The 25,370-nt window shown below is 31.6% G+C and overlaps 2 protein-coding genes and 1 pseudogene across 7 annotated transcripts; 2 read left to right on the top strand and 1 right to left on the bottom strand.

Annotated features, from left to right (window-relative positions):
* The first annotated feature begins 1,596 nt into the window (after positions 1–1,596).
* Positions 1,597–6,507, top strand: LOC100805324 (protein yippee-like At4g27745; annotated as a pseudogene).
* A 2,272-nt stretch (positions 6,508–8,779) lies between these two features.
* Positions 8,780–10,323, top strand: LOC100802677 (calcium-binding protein KIC). 4 transcript variants are annotated; one of them, XM_014768509.3, is made up of 2 exons: positions 8,780–9,574; positions 10,087–10,323. In XM_014768509.3, the coding sequence occupies exon 1, from the start codon at positions 9,167–9,169 to the stop codon at positions 9,542–9,544; it is 378 nt and encodes a 125-aa protein (XP_014623995.1). In that variant the 5' UTR covers positions 8,780–9,166; the 3' UTR covers positions 9,545–9,574; positions 10,087–10,323. The 4 variants fall into 4 exon arrangements, with proteins under 4 accessions (XP_014623995.1, XP_006598892.1, XP_003548273.1 ...); XM_006598829.4 differs by having other exon boundaries at positions 10,084–10,323; XM_003548225.5 differs by having other exon boundaries at positions 10,036–10,323.
* Positions 10,324–12,739: 2,416 nt separating this feature from the next.
* LOC100797709 (serine/arginine-rich splicing factor RS31) lies at positions 12,740–15,797 on the bottom strand. 3 transcript variants are annotated; one of them, XM_006598827.3, is made up of 6 exons: positions 15,678–15,797; positions 15,311–15,452; positions 13,829–13,941; positions 13,490–13,713; positions 13,072–13,392; positions 12,740–12,984 (listed from the first exon to the last, which is right to left on the bottom strand). In XM_006598827.3, exons 2-6 carry the CDS (start codon positions 15,414–15,416, stop codon positions 12,954–12,956), a joined length of 795 nt encoding a protein of 264 aa, XP_006598890.1. In that variant the 5' UTR covers positions 15,417–15,452; positions 15,678–15,797; the 3' UTR covers positions 12,740–12,953. The 3 variants fall into 3 exon arrangements, with proteins under 3 accessions (XP_006598890.1, XP_040866665.1, XP_006598891.1); XM_041010731.1 differs by lacking the exon at positions 15,678–15,797 and adding an exon at positions 15,554–15,663; XM_006598828.4 differs by lacking the exons at positions 15,311–15,452; positions 15,678–15,797 and adding an exon at positions 14,068–14,497.
* Positions 15,798–25,370: the final 9,573 nt, after the last annotated feature.

Here is a 25,370-nt window from a genome sequence, read left to right as displayed (position 1 = left end):
GCGAGTGTCCTTACCATCAACCTATTTTTTCATGCTTTGGAGATATTTCTCAGTCTCTAATTAGCATAGCATAACGTAGGAGAATGTGTCTTTAAGAAAAATTTATAGTTCTAGAAGACACATTCTGATGCAGACTCTTTGCAATTTTAGTATATTGTTCATCATTACAACTTTGCATGCCAGGATTGTTGCAAATCATTAGACTTCTTCACTCCCCGAATTAAGCATGAGATAATATAATCACATTAAGTGCTTTATTCTTTTTTATTTATGATTATTAAGTGTTTATAAAAGAAAACCAGCATTTCTTTAGCTCCACTAAACCATATTTAGTGATAATTTGGATCTAATCCTCTTGATTTTAACCAACTAATATAAAAAAAAAAACTCCTGTTTTTTAAAATTCAGGTGTGAAAGCTGTGATTCATCTTTACCCTTAAAGGAAATTAATAGATGAAGTGGTTTGTGGTGATTATGAAAAGTATGTTTGAGTACCATATTATATTGATTATGAAAAGTGAAATTATATTTAATAGTCAAATTAGATGGAGGAAGTCGTTTGTGGTGATTGAGACTTGAAATGTACATTATCACGATCCATACTTGTCAAAAAGCAAGGAAAAGAACATTGAAGTTTTATAAATTGTAAGAAATTTTGTGTATTAATGTGACCGTGTGAATTACACGAGATAATCTTTTTCATTCTTTGAACCGAGATTAAATCTCTGAACCCCCAACAAATAAGGACTTATCCGTTGGGAAGACTAACAACTCCAAAACTAAAATAATTAGACTAATACATCAGGCATTATTCAGAGTTTATATCTTCTAAAAATTCCCCGCACATACAAAGGGTCAATTAGTTAGCATTTGCAACCGAAACTCAACCCCTCCCTCCTTTCTCTCGCACCGACACCCACTCCCACAGCTAGGATTATATAATAGAAAAGAAATTGCGCCTTTAGTCTCAATACCTTTGGTCAAATATAGTAGTTGTCTTTATACTTTTATATTGATAAATTTATTTCTCAAATTATAAAAAAAACATGCAGAATTAATCATTCCTCTCTAAAATTCAACATATTTTTTAAACTTAGAAGAGACTAAATCCATATATTTTAAAGTTTAAAGATTAAATTCATTTATATAAAAAATGTAGGACATTTCGCCAAAAATAGTGACTAAAACTACACTTTTTTTCTTATAAAAAACTACATTTTTTCCTATTATAAAACACATAAATACCGAGCGCTAAGCATAACTAATGCATAAACCAACAAACATACACATCAAAAACCAAAAGGGCAAAGGTAGGTTTTACTTTAATGTACAAGATGATGAATGAAAACACATTAACACAAGACTCCACAATATCAATTGGTGACATTTTCAGTGGAATATTCCTTTCTGTTGATTCTAGTTTTGCATATGTTGTATGTGTTTGTTCTCTCTTGTGCTTATGCTAAAAGGAATACCTAGCTTTTCAAGCAACACAAAATATTTCTTAAAGAATTGCATCACTTTCTCACCAAACTATTGTACTACTTTTCTCATGCCATCATAATCGACACCTTTTATTTAAGTAATATTCTTATTATCAAAACTCTTTTAAGAATCTGCGTTACTCAATCACCCTCTTAGGCATATTCTTTTCTTCAAATTATTTTCTATGTGTTGACGTCACACAGTTTGGATAGGTACGTATCATGCACTTCAACCAGCCTTATAGACAGTTTGAGATACTCATTTGACAAACCATAACCATTATTATCACATTTCTGACATGGTAAGATAGGCTTCTAGTGTTTGGTTTGGTCACTTTTCTATAATTGAGTCTTTGACCAACCTTTTTCCTTTTACACTTTTATTTATGAGTAGGAGCAAAAGTGGCAGTGCCAGGAAAATTCATCAATGGCGGAGTTGATGGCATCACAGGCATACTGCTGCTTTAAGTGCCAGAACCTTGTTGCTTTTCATGATGATATTGTCTCCAAAGATTTCCAGGTGAACCTTTTTCTCTTCCATTCTTGGCATTTTTCTCCATGTTTATGCTACTTTTCTAGATTGAAATGGATCATCCATTTGAACCTATTTAGAATAGGATCTGTTGATGCTAAATTTTGACTAATCAACTGTCTGAAACGGCTAATTACCAACGAGATGATTCCCTTAAAGCGCCAACAGGATCCTAATAATAATGATGATGATAATAATAATAATAATAAACAAGACTTCTACAACTTGTTGTGCTAAAGATTAAGATTTATATACTCAGTATTAATCATGTCAAAAACCTTTTCAAACATGGCCTGAAATTAAACTAATCTAGAGTGAATCACTTCAAATTATGACAATAGAATAAGGCAAGGCAGATTAATTATCCTTAATTGTACAGATTTGTTGCCAGATTAATTATCTTTAATTACACAGATTTATTGGCCCTTTAAACCAACATATCTTGCATGATTGTATTGCTGTAATTATGTAATTATTGTAGATTAGCAGATTAGCAATATTCAAGGCTACACATCATATTGTATCAATTCTATTTAAATGAGAATTCTCCAAAGGAGAACACACAATTTTACCCACACATTTTTCTGAGTTTGATAAATTATATTATAATTTTCCTTCAAACTTGTCCATACCATGGCTATATGTATGTATATATAGTGCACAGTTTATTTTTCAGTTGTTTGTGTGAATTAATTTGGTGCAAAAACTGGATAAAAGGGTGGATGATGAAGATGTTTCAAGTTCCGGTTTAACCAAGGATTCTCAAGAGTTATGTGTAACAGGCAAGCAATGGCAGAGCTTTTTTATTCATGCAATGAACATTATTTTGGGTCCTAAAGAGGATAGGCTAGGCAGCTTATCACTGGTCTTCACACATTGGTTGATGTGTTTTGCTCAGATTGTGGAGAGGAACTTGTTTGGAAATATATTAAAGCTTATGAGGAAACACAAAAGTACAAAGAAGGAAAATGCGTACTAGACAAGTTCAAGATAATCAAGAGCAATGGATAGTAAATGTATTTTACCATGTTAGATCCAAGCCATATGATCTCAATTGCTCATAGGTTGGTTGTGAGTTTCTTGCAAAGATCAGGGGGGAAAAGAAATTGAATTTGTTCAAATTTCAAAACATTATTTTAATAGTTACTCTAAAATTTTTCTAAATGAAATAAGTTACAAGATTTCTCCCCTAATGTGAACAGTTAGTTGGTCCTTTTCATGTTGCACAAAAGATTCTTTTCAAGAAATTACGAAGGTTATTCATTGGTCTTGGTACATAAAGCTTGGCAACTAGCAAAACCCTCTTTTGTTTTTTCACTTTATCAGCCAAAATGACAGACTATTTAGGAATAGATAAAACAGAGATACAATTCTATGTACTTTGGTGTTGTTCTCCAATCACAATTGGGGTTTTACCAACGTAACTTGCATTCACATTTAATGAAATAGTTTATTATGCGTTTTACTAAAGTAATTAATAGTAGTAATTTATATTATAGTAGTAATTTATAACTTAACTATAATTTTCTATAATTTATTTTAATAAATTTTATTATTAAGTTTATAACTTGATTAATTTGTTTAACTGAATATCGTCTAGTTAGACTGCTCTATTTTTGCATGAAGTAGAAACTTTTTCTTTGTGAGCATTTCTTGTAAAATTGAAATTTCAACTGTTAGAAAAAGTTGAGACATTGTAACTCTCAATTAAGCAGATTCCCCACAACCCCCATATAGATATCGTTGTGCCCCCGCATTGATAACAGGAAGTACTGTCTGAAATTATCTGTGATATTTGTACTAAGTTCTGTCATAAAATAAATTGATTTTTTATCCTTTAAAGGACAAAGTAAATTGAATATGCTTGGCACATCTTTTGCTGTTTCGAATTCTACTAATTCAAAATTTCAGCTGTTGGAGCATCTCAAATAGTTCTATGGTAGAGTAGCTTTACAAATTTTTGGTGAGTTTTACCGTAACATGAGATTTAAGAATTTTAACTAGTCTTCTCTCAATGGTGTAATCCTTAAAAACTTAAAATGGATCATAAAATTATTTTTATATCATGAGTTTTAATTATAAGGAAGTTTTGTCAAACAAAAAAAAGATTAAAAAATTAGAAAAACTATAAATATTATTACCATAGTGATTAATTTGTATTAAAGTTTCATTTATTCTTCCTCCACTCTTTTACACAAACTATCTAGAGTTTTGATTCACTTTCCACACTGCATCACTTATTCTTCTCACCATTCTCGGTCTCTTCATCACTTTTATTTATTTATTTATTTTTTCCTCTTGCCACTTTTCTGTCACATAAGCAGGTTGGTTGTATCTACACATAGATACGTTTTATGCTGATGAAAAATCCAAATTCTAAGGGGGTTCTCTTTAGAACCCCACCTAAGACTTTGATCATTAAGTCATTATTACATGTATAAAAAAAATTTATAATATAAACCTAAACCTGAGAGCCAACTCAATCTGTTGAAGTTCTTAACAAGACAGCAAACTTGTTGATGTTTGAAAATACTATTAATTATGCCAACATACACGAACATGTTCCTAATAGTTTTCCAAAGTTTATATTAATAATATTGAATGGTCTAAAACTGATCCAACAGACAAGAACCACGTCCAACTAATAAAGCTCAGCATTTGCTAGGATTGCAATATTTATCTATTGCCTTTGGCAGAAGAGTGGATTAATTAAAGTGACGAAGTTCTTCTTAATTCAATCAAGAAAGCCCATATTTGTCTGGTTTCAGAAACATAGTCTGTCTTCTCTACTGTAATGCTTGTCTACTTAATTGGTTTATGTTGCATGTTTTAAATATCTAGTTCTATTGTAAATTTTTAATCAATAATAAGTGTTTTGATATTTTTGGCATTTTCTTACTATTATTATATACCAGTGAAATTATATCTTTCTATAAATCCTTTTAATACTTCATAAATAAAATGAACAAATACATTTAATTTTTTTGAAGCACAAAAAACATTCACTAACTAGTAATCAAGCTCTTGTTAAATCGGAGCAGAAAAGGCAAGTGAAAATGCTATTTTGAAATTTGAATAGCAATTTTAAGCTGCAATCTGACTCGTTCAAAGTTGCTATTTTGACTAGCACTTTCAGATAGCAGATTGGTAATGTTGGCACTTTTTAGTTTTCTCCCTTAGAGGAATAATAAGATGAAGTGTGTTTAAAAGAGTCCGTTTAAAAATGTGACCCTAGGCATTTCTTTTTACCCTAATAAAATGGTGTGATACTTATCATTTACCAACGGTCAAAAATAAAATTTTCAGCCGCAGAACTTTGTCCCTCATTAAAAACATATGATATATAATTGTGAAAAACTTGTAGGTTCTAGCATCAATTAAAGTAATTCTAGCCATCCATTTCTTATCTTGTTTTGCTTTTTTTTTTGTGTATATATGTTAGTAAGAAAAATATTAATAAGTTTTTTCCTCATAAATATTTTTTTATTAAGACAATTATATTTAAAGCAAGGTTGGACATTAAACATAGATATTCTCCCAATACACTTTTTAATGTCTAACAACGCGCATTGTTTTAAAATGAAATTAAAGCAAGTCTCATTATAAATTTGAATCGTATTTCCTATTTAATTAATCTCACGTGAATGTGGCTCAATAATAAGGTATTAAAAAATTCGTTAAAAAAAAATCTTACTGATTTCTATATTATTAATAACGATTATGATAAAGATAAAAGTTAAAACATGACCTTTTTTTTAATTTGAACTTTTGACTTTTCACACTTAGCGCCAAATTGGCATCTCTAAGGATCAAAGAAGAAGCATTATTCTCTTGGAGACTATTGTGGAACAAGCTGTCAACTTGCGATCAATTGCAAAGGAGAAACATCCACATTCAGAATATAGAAAATTCATGCTATTTATGTGGCAGCAATTAAGAAAGGAGGAATCACTTATTTCTAAGCTGTGAAATCGCCTCTCAGATTTGGAAGGCAATTTTCAATTGGTTAAATGTGAACTTTGTTTATACCTGCGGAACCAGTTCAGCTGTATGAACAATTTGATCACCTGATTTCTGAAAGGACAAAAAACAATGGAGCCATGTGATTTGGCATGCAACAATGTGGGGCATTTGGAACGCAAGAAATCATCGCGCTTTTCGTCAACAAGCTGTCAAGGTTGCTAAAGTTTTTGAGTTCATACGCTTTATTACATGGCAATGACTACTATACAAGCGTAAGAAATGTCATTATATTTCCATATCAGATTGGTACTTAAATCCGGTTATGTGCATGACTTCTTGTCTGTGAAAACCTTCTGATATAAGTAGACTTATGTGCTGGGATAAGGAGAATTGAGGCAGTTTTTTTTAGATTGACTTTTTGAAATACATCTAACTTAAATTGTTAGATCTTATGTATATGTACACCTTGTGCATGTTGCTTTTGCTACAATCATATATATAATACAACTTTGCCTTTCAAAAAAAAAAGAAGAAGAAGCATTATTCTCATGCTTAAATTCAAGAGTACATGTGCTCCAGTTTGCATGATCATCTATCTATTCATATATTCGATATATACTTGCGTCTTCGTCAATCATTCCGTAAACTCGCATAAAAAAAATCATTCAGTAGCACGAATAAATTCATAAGTAACCTGTAACAACTTGAGCAATATTTAATTAAAAACCCAATATTTCTACCTTTCTTGTTTTCGTATGTGGAAATAGAATGCCATTCAAGTCATCAATGACAACACCATTTCAAGAAACTTGTCAATTTCCTTAATTGTCTTTCTTACATCTCCAAATTTGTTTTTTCTTCCCTAAGTATTCATTATCCATGTTTAAAATTTAAAATCAACTAAAGTAAATATAGTTTATAGAAAATTAAATCTCTTAAATATATGTATTAGAGTTTGTTTATAAAATATAAGTGTCAATGCCTTTTAAGCTTAGGGCTTGAGGGACTATGAATTATTTGATCAAGTGGATCGACCAAGAATAATAAGGGTCCATGCCTTTCAAGTTTGAAGGACTGTGAACTATCCGGTCAGGTAAGCCAACAGAGCATAACAAGCGTCCACACCTTTTAGGCAATTAGGCTTAACGCTTAAGTGACTTTAGATTGTTTCGTCGAGTAAGTCAACCAAGCATACCAAGCGTCCACACATGTCAAGCTAAATGCTTGAGGGTTTGTGGACCGTTTAGTTAGATAAGCTGACTGAGCATAAAAAGTCCTACACCATTCAAGCTCAACGGACTACGAATCACTCAACCAATTAGGCCATCTAAGAATAATAAGCACCCACAACTTTCAAGCTCAACACTTGAGAGATTGTGGATTGTACAATTGGATAGGCCAATATTGCATAACAAGAACTTACTTCTTTTAGACTTAGAATGCCGATCAAGTAGGTTGACCGAGTATTGTAAATTGGTTGCTCGTGATAGGACAATTAGACATTTATTCTTATGCCTAACAACATTTCCTAACTTATGATGATTGAGCATCAAACCTTTGGCTCAATCATATCCAATAAATTAGATGTAAATAATTTCTAATCATGTATATAAAAAAAATTGCTACTAAGATTTTTTTTATCAATAAATATGAAGCCTATTCAGATGATTTAATTTTACATTTTGAAGAGGTTAGTTTCCTTTTGCCGATTAAAAAATTTCATTGAATCACTCGCAAAAAAAAGCAATGATCTACCTTTGATGGGTAGAGTTGTGAAACACGTAAAGAGTGCATTGGATCAATCTTCAAATAAAAAAGTAAAGGAAAAAAATATAAAATATAAACGAAACCAAGGTAAAAGAAGATGTTGTGATATGATTTGCTATTTCGGAAAAGAAATAAAAAAAATTAACAAAAAAACAAATATCTTGCGATTGAGAATGATGTCCCGTGTGGAAAGGTTGCAATCTTGGCGTGGTTTAACAACAGATAAATTATTATGGCACTTGTCACATATATGATTGATTGAGAACACGACAGAATACCAAAATTCGATTGATAGAACATATAAGTAGAAGAGGAAGCTTCATGGAAGCCAAACTATGGAAAAATTCCTGCCAATGAAGATTACGTCTTAGCTAGAATATCCTTCTGTTCCCACCAAAGGCACCTTCCTAGAAACCTTCCTAAATAGATGGATGCATATTAAACTCATGAAAATGAAATAAAATTCAATGGCACAGAAATACATCTACTTGTGACAAACAATACCGTCTTCTCTAGATTCCTGAAGTCCTTGACTTAGTACAATTTCCACCTCCTCAATCCAACTTAAATATTATTGGAGACACTAGTTTTCTTCGTGAACCTCATCACTAAGACTTGGTTCTCTTTTGTGCACATCATTACTATTTCTTAATTAATTAAAAATTTACCATATTATTGTTTTATGTTTAGAACATGCCCCCAATATGTGTATTTGTGTACCTATGCATGAAAGTGGTGTAACTGTAACATAAAAAAATATGCGTCATGGGTTGGTTGCGATGAGTGAGTTACTCGTAGGGAATTAAACTAAGTTAGACTTAGGAGTAAGCAATTATTAGGAAGACTCTAAGTCATTATAGCTCCCCAAATAAATACTTAGTCTAATCTAATATTAGTACTTGATTCCTTACTTTAGTCAGAAAAAACAAATCAATAGGTAAAGCATATCAAGAATACAACCTCCAAACATACGGTTGAGATCACAAACACAAGCTGGCCAATTTGACACCATTCAAGTACAAGAACGGTAGCAAGAAGAAATTATCGTATAACTCTTCCATATGTAAAAATTGGTCGACACTACTTGTCCATGATTCTTGTTAATTTTTATGTGACAAGTAGCCGAGTTTTATTAGCTATTTCTTATAAATTGAAAATTCTTAACTACATGTAACGTAAAAATTGACCGAAACCAGGAAGGATAGTTTGGAGCTATACAATAATTTCTCACTAGGAATAGAGTTATTCCAAAAAGGAAAGGACTTTTACATCTCTATAAAAGGCCATTGTCCTAATAACGAATTCTCTTTCAGTCTTCATTCCTATATAATAGAAAAGTCTTCCAAAGTAGCTTTCCCCATCCATCTTTCTTTCCAACGTTCACAAAGAAAAAGAGAAAAAAAGGAAGGTTGCTATTAAAATGGAAAGCAGCCATAACATGAGGCAAAGCACCATGGAAACTGAGTTTGAGGACTTGCTGCCAGTGATGGCAGAGAAGCTTGATGTGGAGTCCTTTGTCTCTGAACTGTGTGGAGGTTTCAAGCTTCTATCGGACCCGGAAACTGGTTTGATCACGAGCGAGAGTCTAAGGACAAACTCAGCTCTTCTTGGCATGGAAGGGATGAGCAAGGAGGATGCAGATGCTATGGTTAGACAAGGTGATCTTGATGGAGATGGAAAGCTTAATGAAACTGAGTTTTGCATCCTTATGGTGAGGCTTAGCCCTGGAATGATGGAAGATGCTGAGTCATGGCTGGAGAAGGCAATTGATGAAGAGCTTAGGAAGTCATCATCTTAGAGATAAATTGGTCCCCTTTTGTAATCAATTGTAAGTTATGATAGTATGTATTTAATTTTAATCTTGCCAGTTTTTAAGTTCCATGAAACTCATCTTTGTCCTAATGGGTCGTGGCTTATGAAATGAATTTCTTTGATTTCTTTTGTTACCGCGATATTGATGTGATATATATATCGTTTTTGTCAAATGAATATGAGCCAAATCTATGTAAGGTTGTTTTGAGTTTATCAGGTACATACGTTAGTATAAAAGTTTATTTAGTCAATCAATTGAATGTTATTAACAAATTTATCCTTCTAAGAAATCAAATTTAATATATATATATATATATATATGATAGTTTTTAATTGATTTTTACACTATGAGTACATGTGTACAACATTTTTCCTCACTTGTAAATTCTAATATCATTTGATGGTTTCATCTTCATCAGCAATCAATATAGCTATTGATGAAATGATTGAGTCAGTCCTTTTCCTAAAACTTTACAGTCAATAAAAGACCATCCGGAGGAAAATAACTTTGATAACTTGATGTAGAAGATGCGGACATCAGAGTTAAAGAGCAAGGAGTTGCGTTAACTTTCAGCCACAAATTCCAACTCAGATTCATCATTCAGTGGTTAATTGGTTGGTTTTTGTTATTTTGTTTTGGTGTTTCAAATCAATTTTTAGTTTGTTTCAAAAATGGTTAATTGGTTGGTTTTCGTTATTAACAGGAAACACCATGATGTCATTATTATCCAATTTTTCTAATGAGAGAAAGTGCATTTTAGAAGATAAAATACACATAGTTATGGAGATTAAATAAAAATCATATACTTATACAATAAATTTAAAAATTAATTACAATTTCATCTGTTGAATTTTTAATCAATGATTGTAGATACATTTTATCTTCAAATGTCCACTCTCCTCACTTATAGAAGTCAAGTCCATTGATCAAAATCTTTGAGAAATAAGTTTTGAAGCAAGTAAATTACAATAAGAAACATTTATTCACATTTAAAATATTTTATACATTCTCCTACAAAAATATTGTATACATTAAAATAAAGTTATTTAAGAAAGTATCATATAATATTTTTTAATAGTAAGTATCATATAATTTTTAAATTATGGGAAAAAAAAGAAAGCTACGTAAATTTGATTTACTTGGTAAAAACTTAAATTTTGTAAGATAAAGTTAATGAAATTTAATGTCTTTAATTAGTTATTAAATAGAGTAAATGCAATAAGACTTGGGGCATGTTTGATTTAGTTTCACTAACGCACTTATTGCTAAATTTTCACGTCCAAATTATAGAAAGGCACAGAAGTAACAAATTAAAACATTGATATAGATGCTTATAAGAGACATCTAGTGCCAAACCAAACACATGGTTAGCGTGTGTTTGTGTATGCATCAAACGGAACGCAACAAAAAGTAACAACCTAGTTGTTTTGACATTTTTATATTTGAACATGTAATTTTTCCTTTTAACGTGGGTGTGACACATTTTTAAATATATTTTTTTTTCATTTTTTTCATAGTATTTTTTTTTAATTCTTATAAAATGTGTTTATTTTAATTGTGCATTTTTTTTTATTGTTCAAAGTGCTATTATGAAAAACAAAACAAATACTTTTTACAAAGACTAAAATGAAAAAAAAAATTATAGAGACAAAAATTTATAAAAAAAAAATGCTAAATTACAGGATGAAAAATATATTTTATCATTTTATTCATTGATTATGATAATTTAATGATAAAATATCGTTATAATCAGCTATTAAATACTTTTAAGAAAATGCTGATAAAAAAACTATTTTTAAGAAGCTACTAATAAAAATTCATTTGCCGGAATGATTTAACATTGTTATTTACTCCAAGATATTTAAATATGTAAGTCATCTCAACTCATTTGTCTTTTCCAAGTGTCACCCCCAAATCTTCCTAAGTTTTGGCTGAATTGTGTGAAAATTTTCTGTGCAACATTAATCATATTTTAACACTTGCTGAGTGTTATAATCCCATCATTGTTCATTCTTTCCCCTAAAACTTTGTTGTATCCCACATAAAGCAAATAAAAACTTAAAATGTGATGGCTTAAAAAAATTAAATAGCCCTTAAATAATATAAACATTTTTTATGGACTTTGTTTTAAGAATTGATTCATAACAAAAATATGCACACATAAACATGCCAAAGTACAGAGTTGCACATACACGACAAGAAATTTTATCTCATGAAGGTAAAGCTACCCCAACCGTTAAAATCTTATCTTAAGCTGCTGCTAGGAAAACACGGAATAACAAGATATATTTCACATAAATGTACTATGGTTTTTACTCCCTTGGACCCTTATTATATGAGACACCCATTATGAAATCGAGCAAAAATGTTTATTTTCAGGGGATCTAAGAGAGTTTAACCTTTTGAGGCTTATACACACAATTTGACCATACCAAATTTAAAAGCATCCCAAATATTCTCTCTTCGTAAAGAGCCCCTCTATTTTTACTTAACTGTCATGTAGAGGAAATGAACGCATTTTGAATAAAGCACCCCCAATTCAGAGCGTGGACTAGGCACGTTCTTCGACTCAATTTGATTCAATTTTTCATCAAAAAAAATTACCCGAATCGAATTTAAAAATATATGCAATTTGATTTAATTTTCATTTAAAATAAAATTCAAATCATATCAAACCAATATTTTATAAATCCAAAAAGAATCAATTTAATTCAATTTTCAATTTTTTTAGCAATTTTCAATTTATATTTTGGATCGATTTCTCCTTGTATGTATGGCGCATGGACCCTTCTTTTTGCTTACAGCAGTTAATGTAAAATTATAACTGCTAAGTTGCATTTGCGAGGTGAAGGGATCTTGGTTGGGTTTGGATGCTTAAATTGATGCTGCTCAAAGATTTTGATGCCGGCATTTCTGCTATTAGTTACTGATAGATTTGTTTATATGGGGGAAATGCCCGAGGTATAATGGTGTTCAGTTCCATCTTAAACTATGTATGTAACTTGGTTGGTCTGGGACTTAGGAACAACTGACAAATAAGGTTAAACTATGTATGTAACTATGTATGCTCTTTTTGCTGTGAAAAAGAGAAAAAAAGAAAAAAGAGCGAGCGCACTAATTCACAATAGTGTCTAAACTAGGGTACGAAAAAATATTCAGTTGTAGCAAAGCACGATGTCATTGCAAAAATATGCATCAATTCAACAATAAACAGGGTTTCCGGTCTCATATTCAGGTCCTATAGAACCATTGGCACTGACTGCTAAACAGCAAATACGCAAACCACATTAAACTGAGAAGTACCGTTTACTACAATATACCACATGCTATTCTAACAACTAGAAAGTAACAGTGCCACTGAAGCCTTCCGTCTTACCCTAAAACCTGAGATCACCTATGTTCTTGACCTTCGCACCGGCGAACGGCTGCAGATAAATAACAGAATAAATAAGCTCTGACAAGAGGGGGGAAAACAGTTGCAGAAGATTATTATATTGACTATACTACAATACCTGCGATATCTACCATATTCAGGACTCCTGGGTTTCCCATAATCAGGACTCTTGCGCCTTCCATAATCAGGACTCCTGCGCCTGCCATAATCAGGACTTCTGTGCCTGCCATAATCAGGACTCCTCCGCCTGTCTGGTCCACCACCATTGTACCTATCATAGACAGGGCTGCGTGGACGACCATAGTCAGGACTTGGTCGCCTGTGATAAGGACTGGGTGATCTCTCATAACCACCTCTTCTAGGACTGTCATAATTGTCCCCCCTCTCACCATCATCCCTCAGAGCATACTCCACAGACACCACCCTGTCCAGGATCTTACTGCAAGTGTAATGAAACCAGAAATTCATTATTTGTATATAGTAAAATAAAATAAAAAAAGAATTTTACCATAAGACAATATAATGTCATCACTTACCTCATATTTGTACACTCTATAGCTTTGGTAGCATCTTCTTGTGTCTCAAACTGCACAAATGCAAAGTTCCGCCGAATTCGAACATGAAGAACATTCCCATAAGGTTCAAAGTGTTTTTCTATATCACGAACTCTAGTACGGATTGGGTCAAAGTTAATCACAAAAAGGGTTTTTGTTGGCTTCTGGTTTGCCTTCGATCCATCACGATGACGTCCACGTTCACCCTGCCAAAAAAACAAAGAAAGCTCTCATTAATTTCAGGTATGACACTGTTATACTTTCATGATCTCAACAATAAGTAAACAAAACTAAAGCATGATCATGAAAATACTATCATACCCTAGCCCACTCCACTGACAGCCTTCGCTTTTCATGACCAAATGGAACATTGTCAAGTGCACGAATTGCTTCTTCTGCATCACGCTCATCCTCATAATAGACAAAAGCAAAACCTGTAACATAACTAGTATTAGAGGCAGAAATGATTATGAAAGACATCGGCATGTTATTCCTCACCAGAAGTACATCAGCCAAATCAGGAAATCATTTTCCCTGTCAGGAACAAAGGAATACAACACCTGAATATAAGTGAGGGCTGATGCACATGAAGCTGTAGAGGCGTTGAATGAGGAACAAAATCATGATTGCAATTAAAGGTTTAAATCCAAAATTCATATCTGAGACTGCCAAGCATGCTTCTCCATTCAGACAGCACAAGTGATTTCAGAAATAGAATGGCATGACTTGACAGAATTTCATTGATCCCCTATTTTCAGAGAAGCTAGGCATGGCTTAATAAATTGATTGATGATCCCACTAACAACATTCTGATGGAAATGTCAATGTTGGGAGATGATGAGGTGAGTGACCAGTGATCAGATGTGAAAATGCAGATCTGTGAGTAGAAGGAGAGCAGACAAGCAGGAAGTTTTCCTTCCCAAAAAAAATTTGCAGAGAGGTTGGCAAACCAAGACAGAAGCTCAGCATATTTTCCCTTAGTAGAAGTTCCTGCGCCAAAAGAAACACTTAAAAACCAGAGGATTTTCTTTCCAAGGCATTGCAATTGTGGCTTCCATTTATTTCCCACCAGGACATAGGAACTAGACATTTAAGCCACAAAAGCAGCCACGTTCCAAATTCCAAATCATGGGCGCCCCAATATCACTAGCTTTTAGATGAACATCTTATTCAACTACAAAATACTGTTTGCTTGTTTGCGTATGTTTGGAATAACTTATTTGAACTTATCTAATGGCATAAGCACTTGTGTAAGTGTTTAGGAGAGCTTATGAAAATAAGCTACGATCAGCCAATATGCTGTTTCTAGCTTATTTTAATATGCTCTCTGCGATAACTTATGAAAACATCTTGCGACCTATATGAAAAAACTATGCTCTCTGCGATAACTTATGAAAACATCTTGCGACCTATGTGAAAAAACCTTATCTTTTCTTCGAACCAACTTATACATAAGCACAACAGCAAGCACTTATATTGAATAAGTGCTTAATTAACCTACCCAAACCAGCCCTAAGTGATACACTAACTTCACACAATCACTGAATGACACCGTATGGGAACCATTAAACCGGTTTGACAATGGATCATTCGAACATGCCAAAGAAAAACAACGGAAACAAGAATCAAAATGGGATGACAAAGAAGGGTTTTTTACACGAAAAAAAATCAATAAATATAATTAAAAAATATTCAAACTTCATCACAAGGCAAGGAAAGCTAGTTTAAAAAATTAAACAAGTAAATTCCCATTAAAGTATTCGTGATTACGTATATTAGAACACACAAACGCTAGGGTTTTACCAGATTTCATGTCCACGCGGTCAATCCTTCCATACTTTGAGAACAAGCGCTCAAGCTCTGATTGACGAGTATCGTACTCCAAGTTCCCAGCAAAAATCGGCCTCATCTTCTTCTTCCCTCAAAATCGCTTTCGAAATCAAACCTATTTCATACAGCACAACCAAAAAATCAAGCCACGAAACCCTAACACCCCAAAAATCTAACCCAGCAAACAAGAGACAGAGAAAGGGGCATAAAACCCACAATGTCCAAAACCCTTATCCACCCCTTTTATCACTATCCCCACGAAGACAATTTCTTTGCTAAGAAACCCTAAAGTGCTGGTTGAAGTGTGAGAGAGAGAGAGAGAGAGAGAGAGAGAAAGTACCTGAAAAAAGGCTTTGGAATTTTTTGGGTTTGAAAAGAAGCAGAGTGTGAATTTTAAATAATAGGGTAGCCAGGTGAAGTGGGTTGGTTTAATCCAATTCCCAAATGAGCCCAAAACGAAAAACCCTAATTTCGGCCCTTTTTTCCTGAGATGTTTAATTTTATTTAAACTAAAAATTTGTAAAAAAAAAATCAAAATAATTAGTATTTTAATAAATATTTGTGTTTATATAACGAAAATTTATAAATAAATATTTATATACAGATGTTATAATTAAGATTCGTATGAAACAAATTTTTTAACATATAAATTACATTTCAGATTTATAATAAATAGTTTATATTGTGATAAGATTTTTTTTTCATATTTCACAACCTCCCCTGATTTCATAACCAAAACCATTTTGAACGTAATAGTTTCATTTATTGTATTCTTGAGGTATTAGTTATTATAAACGACCTGCTGTGATTGATCATTATGACTTATAGCTAAAGGATTTTTAATCCTTGTTTAGTATTCATGCTTAAGTTGTAAATGTCCTAAAATATTATTAATTTTATTATTTTTTAAAACCCCACTTGTCCAAAATATTTTTCCTATTCTCGTTATGACCAATGAGTTTGTTTTTATCATATCCAAGTTAAAACAAATCTAAAGAGCCACGGTTAGAAACAAAAAACGTCACAATTAATCATATTTTACTAGTTTAGTAGTTTTATGATTAAAACCTAATTGCATGCTCAGTAACAACACTTCAAATGGTTGATAAAAGCTTTTTGACATCTCATAGATATACTAGCATGATATTCTTTAAGGATCAAGTTCTCGTAATCCAAAATGATGACAATAACTTTTCTCTTGGTATGTAGAACAGGTGATGAGTAGAAAGTTACGAGGTTGCCACCTTAACAAGTGATTGTCAATATACCTGAGTTGTTCAGTATTAGAAGCACCTTAGATTATTTTTCAATAGAGTCATTTAGAAATCCAATAAAAGTATGAGTGTTTTTAATGACTAAGTAAATGTGGGTAAGATTTAATGGAAGAGATGCAAAATTTAAATCGAAAATACGATTGAGTAGAAATAACTTGCTTGAGACAATAAATTAATATATCCCATTGTTTTAAAATGTAGTCACAACAACATAAGTAATGGACTGTAGACACAATCATAGAAAAGTAATTGTGCTCTTAATCATGCTAGCAAATTTCATCATAATTTTAATGAAGATGTTGTGACTTATGATGATAGAATAATGGACATAGAACAAAATGTATAAATATTAATTTGGAAAAGTGAAGTATTTTTCTACCATCAAAATATAATTTGGTGGAAGAAAAAAAACTCAGACAAATATTAGTTGTAGATGTGTTGGATTATTCTCAAATTTATTATTTGTTAAGACCCCACATGTCCAAAATATATTATTCTTCCTCTTTATGACCAGTTTTATTTATTTTTGAATCTCATTCAAGTAAAAAAAAGTGACTTGAAGATCTATTGTTAGTAAAAAAAAATGATGTCATAATCAACCACTTGATTAATATTTGTGATTATAACCTAATTTCATGCTCATTAGTAATCCTCTAGATGGGTGATAAAAGCTTCATTGAATATGTTATTGGAGACAGTCCATAATTATATCATACAGGGCCAATAAGAATCTCAAGAAAACTTGTAGTAAATTTCTTATTTGTGTAACATGTTTTCAATTATTATAAATTAATGTAGCAAAACATTCCACACAATTTAAATAGTAAAAATAAAATAAAGTCATACAATATAAAATAATACTAAAAGACACTCTTCGTAAATACCATTTTTTCTTTCTTTATTTAATTGTGAGCAAAACTTTCTAGTTTTGCTGATAGGCACACTTTTGGATTTGCCTTATGTCAATTTTTTCTTACAAACCTTTATCTTTATAATTTTTAATGTTTTGCTGTCGTGAGTGTGTATTTTATGTTTTGGTTTGTGTAGGAGGACCATACAGGAGTTTTGTTGGGGGTGGAAGTTTTTTATTCTATTGAACTTAATTATTATCTTAAGCTCTATATATTTATTAAGTTTCGCTAATTTCTGTAAGTTAAATTATTGAAATTACTTCAAACGAGTACAAGCTTAATGATCGGTATTATGCTTGCACTATACCTTGTTTTTGTCATGAAGATAACTCTTTAAGTATCTTCAAGGATCATGAGACGAGTGTCATTTCAATAATGAAAGGGATTAAAGGGAGGGCATCCTAAGCTTTTACAAAGGCTTAGGGACAATTTACATAGGTGCAATACCTCCAAGAATCATTTATGCAAAAATTCTAGAAAAGACAAAATACACCTCCCTCGATTATGGAAAATGTTGAAATAACTGAAATTATGAAGGTTGACATAACAAATGGAGTAGCCCATAATTTATCTTCATTTGTGGCGTACAACATGTATGTACCATTTTATATGGTATGTATATGATGCTTAGTTGTATTAGAAATTATCCTCTGTCAAATGATTAATCCTTAAAACTGATACATGTAAGACATTTCTTGTATTTCTATTCAGGATTATCCTCTGTCGAGTACCTAACCCCTAAAGATGATGCAAGGATGAAATTAAAATAAGAAAGGATAATAGGAAGGGATAATAAAAAAGATTGCATTGATAAATATAAAGTATACAATACATCTTTTAACTTTTTAGACCTACCAGACCCTAATTAAGGGTTTAGTCTCTCATAATCATAAGGGGCCTTACACTTGAAAAGGGGTTTAGAAACTGATGGAAGAAAAAGGATGGAAAAAAAATAGAAAAATAAATATTTCTCCTACTAGAGACACTCAAGCTTAGGACGTATTCATTAAAGAGTTCTGAGTTTCCGAAGTGATGTCTTTTCTCCTTGGCTTGACTTCCTTTTTATAGTTGTTGGAGTGGACTTGGGTCTGATGCCGAAAATCTTCCTTATTCATATTTTTGGATCTTTTTCGCTTTTAATCCCTCCTTTTCATATTTGCAAGTCATAAATAAGAAAAATATCAATTCCTAAATTTAAGCAAAAAATAATTGCTAAATAAATATTTTTAAAGATATTTTCAATATATTTTTATTATTAAAAATAGTTCACATTTAGCACTTATCAATGATGCTTATTGTTTGCTCTCTCTGCGATGCTATTCGACAAGTGCACCGAGTCACACAAATAATATAAAAACGGTAAGAACCGAGTATCATATCCACAAGAAATTTGTTTCACTCAGAAAATGTATGTTCAGTGAGCAAACATTTGTACACAACTAAAAGCGAAGTAAATATCAAGTTAGATTTTTGTGTGGAAATCTAGTTAACTATAAACTTATTTATGGTTTGAGAAGTAAAAATAGTCAAGTAAAAAGTGTTGAGTTGTTCTACTGAATCTACCTTGATGTTGCTATATATTTTTCTTCATTTAATGTTATCCTAGTATTCTTATGCTGAAAAATTACCCAAACCAAGATCTCTCGAGTGAATGGGCTTAACTCTCTTTAAACCTCGTCCTTGATCCCTCAACAAACTCAACTTAAAAGAGTTGCATTAAGATTACAACATAATAAAAACTAAATCACTACACTTCATTCCTAGACATACAGTTTTCTAGCTTGCTTTATCAAGTTCTAAGGCTTTAAAGCACTTTCCAATGCTAAAAATCCTAACTATACATACAAATGGGTGATCAAGCCACAAGCATATAAAAATAAGCATGGATAGAAGCAATGAACACATAAAAATAATATTAAATAGATAGTGAAAGAACATTACATCAAAGGTTCAGCAGAACTCCTCAACCAAGAGGTTTAGCCTTCCATTACAAGTAATGAGCTTTCAATACAAAGAAGAACAAATTTTGGAGGGAAGAAAATGGCTAAGGAGGGTTGAGGATGTCTCCTTCAACCTCTAGAACCCTAATCTCACTTCTCTAACCTAAACTCTCTTGGTGGCTTCGTTTCTGTCACTCTAGCTTCTCTCATGGCTTTATTTTTCGATTCCTCCCTTAGTTTCCGCCAACTTCAGTGTTTTAAAGGCTCCTTGACGTTTTAGATTCTGAAGGCTCGCTTAGCGAGATTGGCTCACTAAGCGAAAGTAGGTGAATTTTGGCTTAGCGAGCTGGGCGCCTTGAGCGCGAGAAGAGACAAACAACTCGCTGGACGAACACATCTCTGACTGATCCTCTTCTAGGGTTTCTCAACACGCTAAGCGAGTTGTGTACCTCGCTTAACGGATGTCACTCGCTAAGCGCATATGCCTCGCTTAGCGAGACACCAGCTACTTGAACCTTCTCTTCTTTTAGCCTAAAATTGAAGTGATTTCAACATTAATTCACAAAATGGGAGTATCTACTATATAAAATCAAATTAAACATGAAGATATGTACAATTCCTACAAAAAGAACCATAAATTGGGAAAAAGATGTTAATTTTATGTAACTATTTAGTACAAAAGTTAATCGTAAACAACGACTAACACTTACCAAAACCTAGATAAATGAGTCTTTAATAGATTATCTAAAAAAATCATAATATATACTAACTATTCACGTTGAATGATATTTAGATTGATCAAAAGTTGATGGTATAAGGATACTCTGATCATGCCCAATATAATGGGGCTCTAGATGTTATATGTAAGATGACATAAAGGGATTGTATAGATTATTTTAATTGACATCAAAGACTCATGCATAATCTAGTGTTGTATGGTGGGCAAGTTATGACTCAACTACAAAATACTTGTGGAGACGAGACAAAATAATGCTTATTCTAAAGTCTTAAAGCAACTGATTTATTGTTGTATTATCTTTTCCTTTATATTATATTGTTGGGTAAAATATATTTTTTATTCTTATAAATATAGAAACATTTGAAATTTGTCATTGTAAAAAATTTTGTATTTTTTTGTCCTCACAAAATTAAAATATGTTGTTTTTGGCTTAGAGCTAGACTTGAATGAAACTGAACCTACGTGACTTTTTTTTAATTTAAATTTTAACATGTAATTTGTGGGGGTTAAAAACCCCCATAAATTACAATAATTTTTTTAAAAAAATTAAATCACAATTTGTGAGGGTTAAAAACTACCACAAATGGTAGGATTTCTTTTTGAAAAAACCCTTTCATTTATGGGGTTTTTAATCCTCACAAATTGTGATTTGATTGTCATGGCAAATACAACCATAGCATCTCCACAAATTTGTGGCAGTTTTTAATCCTACAACCCTAGATTTCATAAATTGTAGGATTTTTAACCCTTTCAAACACAACTGTAGTGTCGACACCGCCAGCGCAACCGCCACCACGACATTGTTAGATTGTCATGGCAAATACAACCATAGCATCTCCCACGTGAACAACGAGTTCCACATGTTTCAGTCCTACCTTTGGTGGATGTGCTTGAACTAGTCCAACCCTTTCATCTTCGCACTCTAGCGATCCCCGTCACATTACATTTCCTCCTCACCTGCCTTGGCTGTGATGTCTGCCCTTACGACGCCATCGTCCAACTCTCCCTCACCTCCATCTTTTCCCTCTCCATCACCTCAAAGGTGCACACATTTCTCTCTCTTTCTCATATTTGCCACCTTGACGCTGTTGTGTGTCTCCATCACCACCATCTTTGACCAAATCTGCCTTCACCTAGGCCTCCAAATACTTCCACCACAACCCCGGCCTCCATCAACCACAACCACAACAACCATCTTGCATTATGTTTAATTTTTGTGCGTTTTTCTTCTTGGCATTACTTGGGTATAGATGTGGATTTTGGGCTCACCTATTGTCGTGTATGATTTTTGGTGATGTGTTTATTGTATCTTGTACTCCTTGTTGGTACCCTTGATACGTTTGAATACATATGTTTTTTGTTGTTAAAAAAAAAACAACTACCAACAGATCCACATGGTGTTGAAGAGAGAGAGAAAGAGGGTTTAGCCTGGGATATGGACAAGCATTTTAATATTTATAGAGACGAAAAATATATTTAATCATTTTTATCAAATGATTAGAAAAATTGAATATTTATAGAAATTTGTGTGTTTAACTTGAGAATTTCCCTTTTTGACGTTTAACCAACACCATTGGGGTACTATGTCATTAGTAATGAGTGTATTGAAAAAACTTATAAATCTATGCAATATATCAACAATTAGTTAGGCTTTAATGTATCATATATGTAAATGTTCATTGTAATAAAGGCACTAATTTCAAAAGTAGTTCATTTAAGTTAAATATGTGTATATTTGTTGTATTCATAATTCTGAGAAAATGGTAGAATTACAAAAAAAATTGATAAAGATCTTTAAGTTTAATGTTATTCTGATCAAATCAATGCAAAGGAGTCAATCCCAAAAAATTGAAGTGTGATGCTTGAAATTTGTGTATATGTAAGTTTGGAGAGTTAAATTTCCTCTCAACTTAGAGAACTTATAAAAAACATGAAAAATTTTGCAGTGAGCTTAGGTTTTGTATCAAGTTTTTTTAGATCAACGGATTTTATCAATAACATGGTAATGAACTTTCAATAGATAACATTATACTAATATCTTGTATCTGCATTATTAGTCAAACTATTTGATATTAAGGATCATTATCACTAATTGCTTTGGCAAATTCATAGATAGTAATCCAAGTATATCAAAGACTTTTCTAGTTCAAGCGGCTAGAGGAATCATTGTTGGTGTAACATCCCAAATTATAGGCATGTAGTGATAATGACAAGATAAATGAGATAATAGTCAATTTAATTGAATTAGTATACCTGCTATATATGATGTTTACACCCTGCAAAGGTAATAGACACCCTGCAAAGGTAATAGACACCTAGTATGAAAAAACAGGAGGCAATATGCCAAAAACTTAAGAAAGGAGATACAAACCATAACATCAAGTAGATGAATACTAATTAAAATGAGTAAATTGCATATAATTGATATAGATTAAAATAGATTTGCTAAGTGCCTTTTGGACACGAAGCGATAGGGTCTCACCAACTAAGTGGGACAAGGTCTTTGCTAAAGGGAAAATAAAATGAAAGAGGTGGTTCAATGTCTCCAAATAAAAAAAAGGGTGATTCCATAATTATCACAAGGGGGAATGTGTTTTTCACTAAACCTTTTGTAGGTTCAAACAATTGTGAGAGGATTCTAAAAGAGTAGTTAGGTTGGATTGACTTGAAAATGTTAAAACTTTATAAAAATTTCTCACAATTAATTCAATTGTACTTATAATACACTCCGTAAATATTAATCCACTCTTTACACTTTTAATTAGATATATGCGAGTAGTTTCTCATAATGACAATTTGAAGAAATGAGAATTGGTAAATTTATGTGAATAGGTTAAATTTTTTAAAAAAATTATAGGAATAACACAATTATTTTAAAATATGACTTCTTTATATGAAGTCCTTTAAAACACGACTTACTCATTGTCTCTAGTATTTTCAAAATCTATTTATTCTTATAATTTTTTTATAAAATTAACTCATTCATGTAAATTTGCTGACACAATTAAAAAAAGTTCAAGGATTTAACTAAAAATTTGATAAAAGTATGAAACCCGCAAAATAATTAAACTTTGATTATTATTATTTAGTCATAACAAGCATCATTAAGTCTTTTTACTCTTCCGTTTAATCTCTTTTCCGAACAAAACCCACTTTATGACGAACACTTCATTAATTGTTAACCTATGTACTCTACAGTGACAAAATATTTTAAACTTTTTGGAAGATGACATATTGACATTGTGGCGTATGCGTTTTGGTTATCCTTGATAAAAGTCAGATGTAAGCTATTTTAATTTGAAACGTTAAGAATACAACTTGACGGAGCAAAGTGTAGTTGGTCAGCTTCGTATATGCGAAGCACAAAGCACGAAATAGACATCATGGATAGAAAAGGAAAGAGAAAATTACATCGAAGCTTCCACGGTAGAAAAAAGTTTATACTCGACAAAATTAAATACATCTCACTACCTGGGTTTGGTATAATCAAATGTTTAAGGAAAAAAATATATAGAGAGTAAAAAAAAAAAAAGGTTAAAAAGAAGAGAGAGAGTAAAGAAAAAGAAGTGGGTATTACCAGGTTGGTTCAGGTTTAATAAACAAAGGAGAAGGACAATGTCTGGGTATTTTGAATGAGAATGATAACATGCAAATCAAAAGTCCTTTGCCGTATAAAACATAGTTTGGTGTTTGCATACTTTTTAAGGGTTAATTAACAAACCATCTTTTTCCCCATTGAACTTCGGTCTTATAAAGCTATTGCTAATTATAATTACACACTCGTTGTTGTAAGAAATTGGCTTTTTTCCTGTCATTTTTTTTAGCTATTTTGGTGTTCTTCACTTAGTTTGTGTTAATATTTAATTTTGTGATTTAATTTAAAATTATATAATTTTTAAGAGATCGTACAAGAACAGCTAAAAAAAAAATAAAGAAATTAGCTCGGTTGTTGCAAATGCACCGGATGTCATAATTGTGACATTAACACATAGCCTAACAGGCTAGCACTCGTGTCTTTAAAGTGTAAGAGATAATCATACCATCATATAAAAAGAGTTTTTAATTTATTCAAGTTTCATGCTGTGTTCCCAATTGCCAGGATAATGAATTTGTTATTGATTTTAATTTTCATATGCTTTTGTTATGTGATTAAATAAATTTAATAGTAATACATTTTTATAACAAGAATTAAGGAACATCATGCTGAACGCAAGAGTGAAAATAAAAGGAGAAATGCCGCTTAATACGAAATTATTTTCGTCAAATTCACAAGAAACCTGTTTCAGTCAAAACTTACTCTGTACTACTCTTTTAGTTTTTTTTAGTTAATCTCTGTTTAGAAAATGATATTGGTCCAACTTGCATTTGGTTCAGTACGTGCCACGGCAATGTTAAAATGAAAAGTTTGCAAATAAATAAATGAATATTAAATTTTTATGAGTATATGATAGGAAAATAAAGTGAAAAAATTAGAGAAAAATATAACATTTAATATTATCAATGTATTTTCATAATAATTTTTAATAATAACTTTAACTTATAAAACTGACCTTTAAAACACACATTTTATTTAATATTTATTTCTAAGTAATTTAAAAATAATGTGTACTTAATATTTTTATACCAAGTACTCATGCGCACATAATTAAAAAAACATAGAAGAATTAAATTTTAGTTTAGTTTTTACATATTGCTAGCATAAAAAAATTTATATGATCAGTTAATTAAAAATTATCTTACACATAATTTTTAAAATAATTGTTATAAAATAAACAATATTAACAAATATATATATATAGTAATCATAGATAATATAAATTATCTTTACATTATTGGTGCATTTCAATTAATTTCTTGAAGTTATTTAATAGTATCTTTTTGGTCAAAAGTTGTTATAAATGATTTTATTTTATTAAAAATACGTACATTTTTTCAATTTAAGGGATCTCATTGGGTTACGATGACTCAAACAAAAACTCCTTTTTAACAAGTCAGCTAAATTTATTATTTATTATAAATTTTAAAAGTCAATCCCCAACATAAAAATGATAAAATAGAACTAGAAAACAAGCATTACCATTTTCAGATTGATAATGTTGTTGTGTACTCCCACTACCTGCAGACACCGCGTTCACCAACCTTTCTGTCACCCTTTTCTTACCTTGAATT

The sequence above is a fragment of the Glycine max genome, chromosome 16 (genome assembly GCF_000004515.6).
Source record: "Glycine max cultivar Williams 82 chromosome 16, Glycine_max_v4.0, whole genome shotgun sequence".
Classification (NCBI taxonomy): domain Eukaryota; kingdom Viridiplantae; phylum Streptophyta; class Magnoliopsida; order Fabales; family Fabaceae; genus Glycine; species Glycine max.
This window is presented reverse-complemented; position numbering and strand designations above follow the sequence as displayed.

Bases quoted from the DNA above. Each gene is read 5' to 3' on its own strand.
- LOC100802677 (XM_014768509.3), top strand. From the start codon at position 9,167: ATGGAAAGCAGCCATAACATGAGGCAAAGCACCATGGAAACTGAGTTT.
- LOC100797709 (XM_006598827.3), bottom strand. From the start codon at position 15,416: ATGAGGCCGATTTTTGCTGGGAACTTGGAGTACGATACTCGTCAATCA. The intron at 13,942-15,310 runs GTAAAACCCTAG...GTTATGTTACAG, and splicing joins CCGCGTGGACATGAAATCTG to GTTTTGCTTTTGTCTATTAT. The intron at 12,985-13,071 runs GTATTGTAGTAT...ATTTATCTGCAG, and splicing joins GAATATGGTAGATATCGCAG to CCGTTCGCCGGTGCGAAGGT.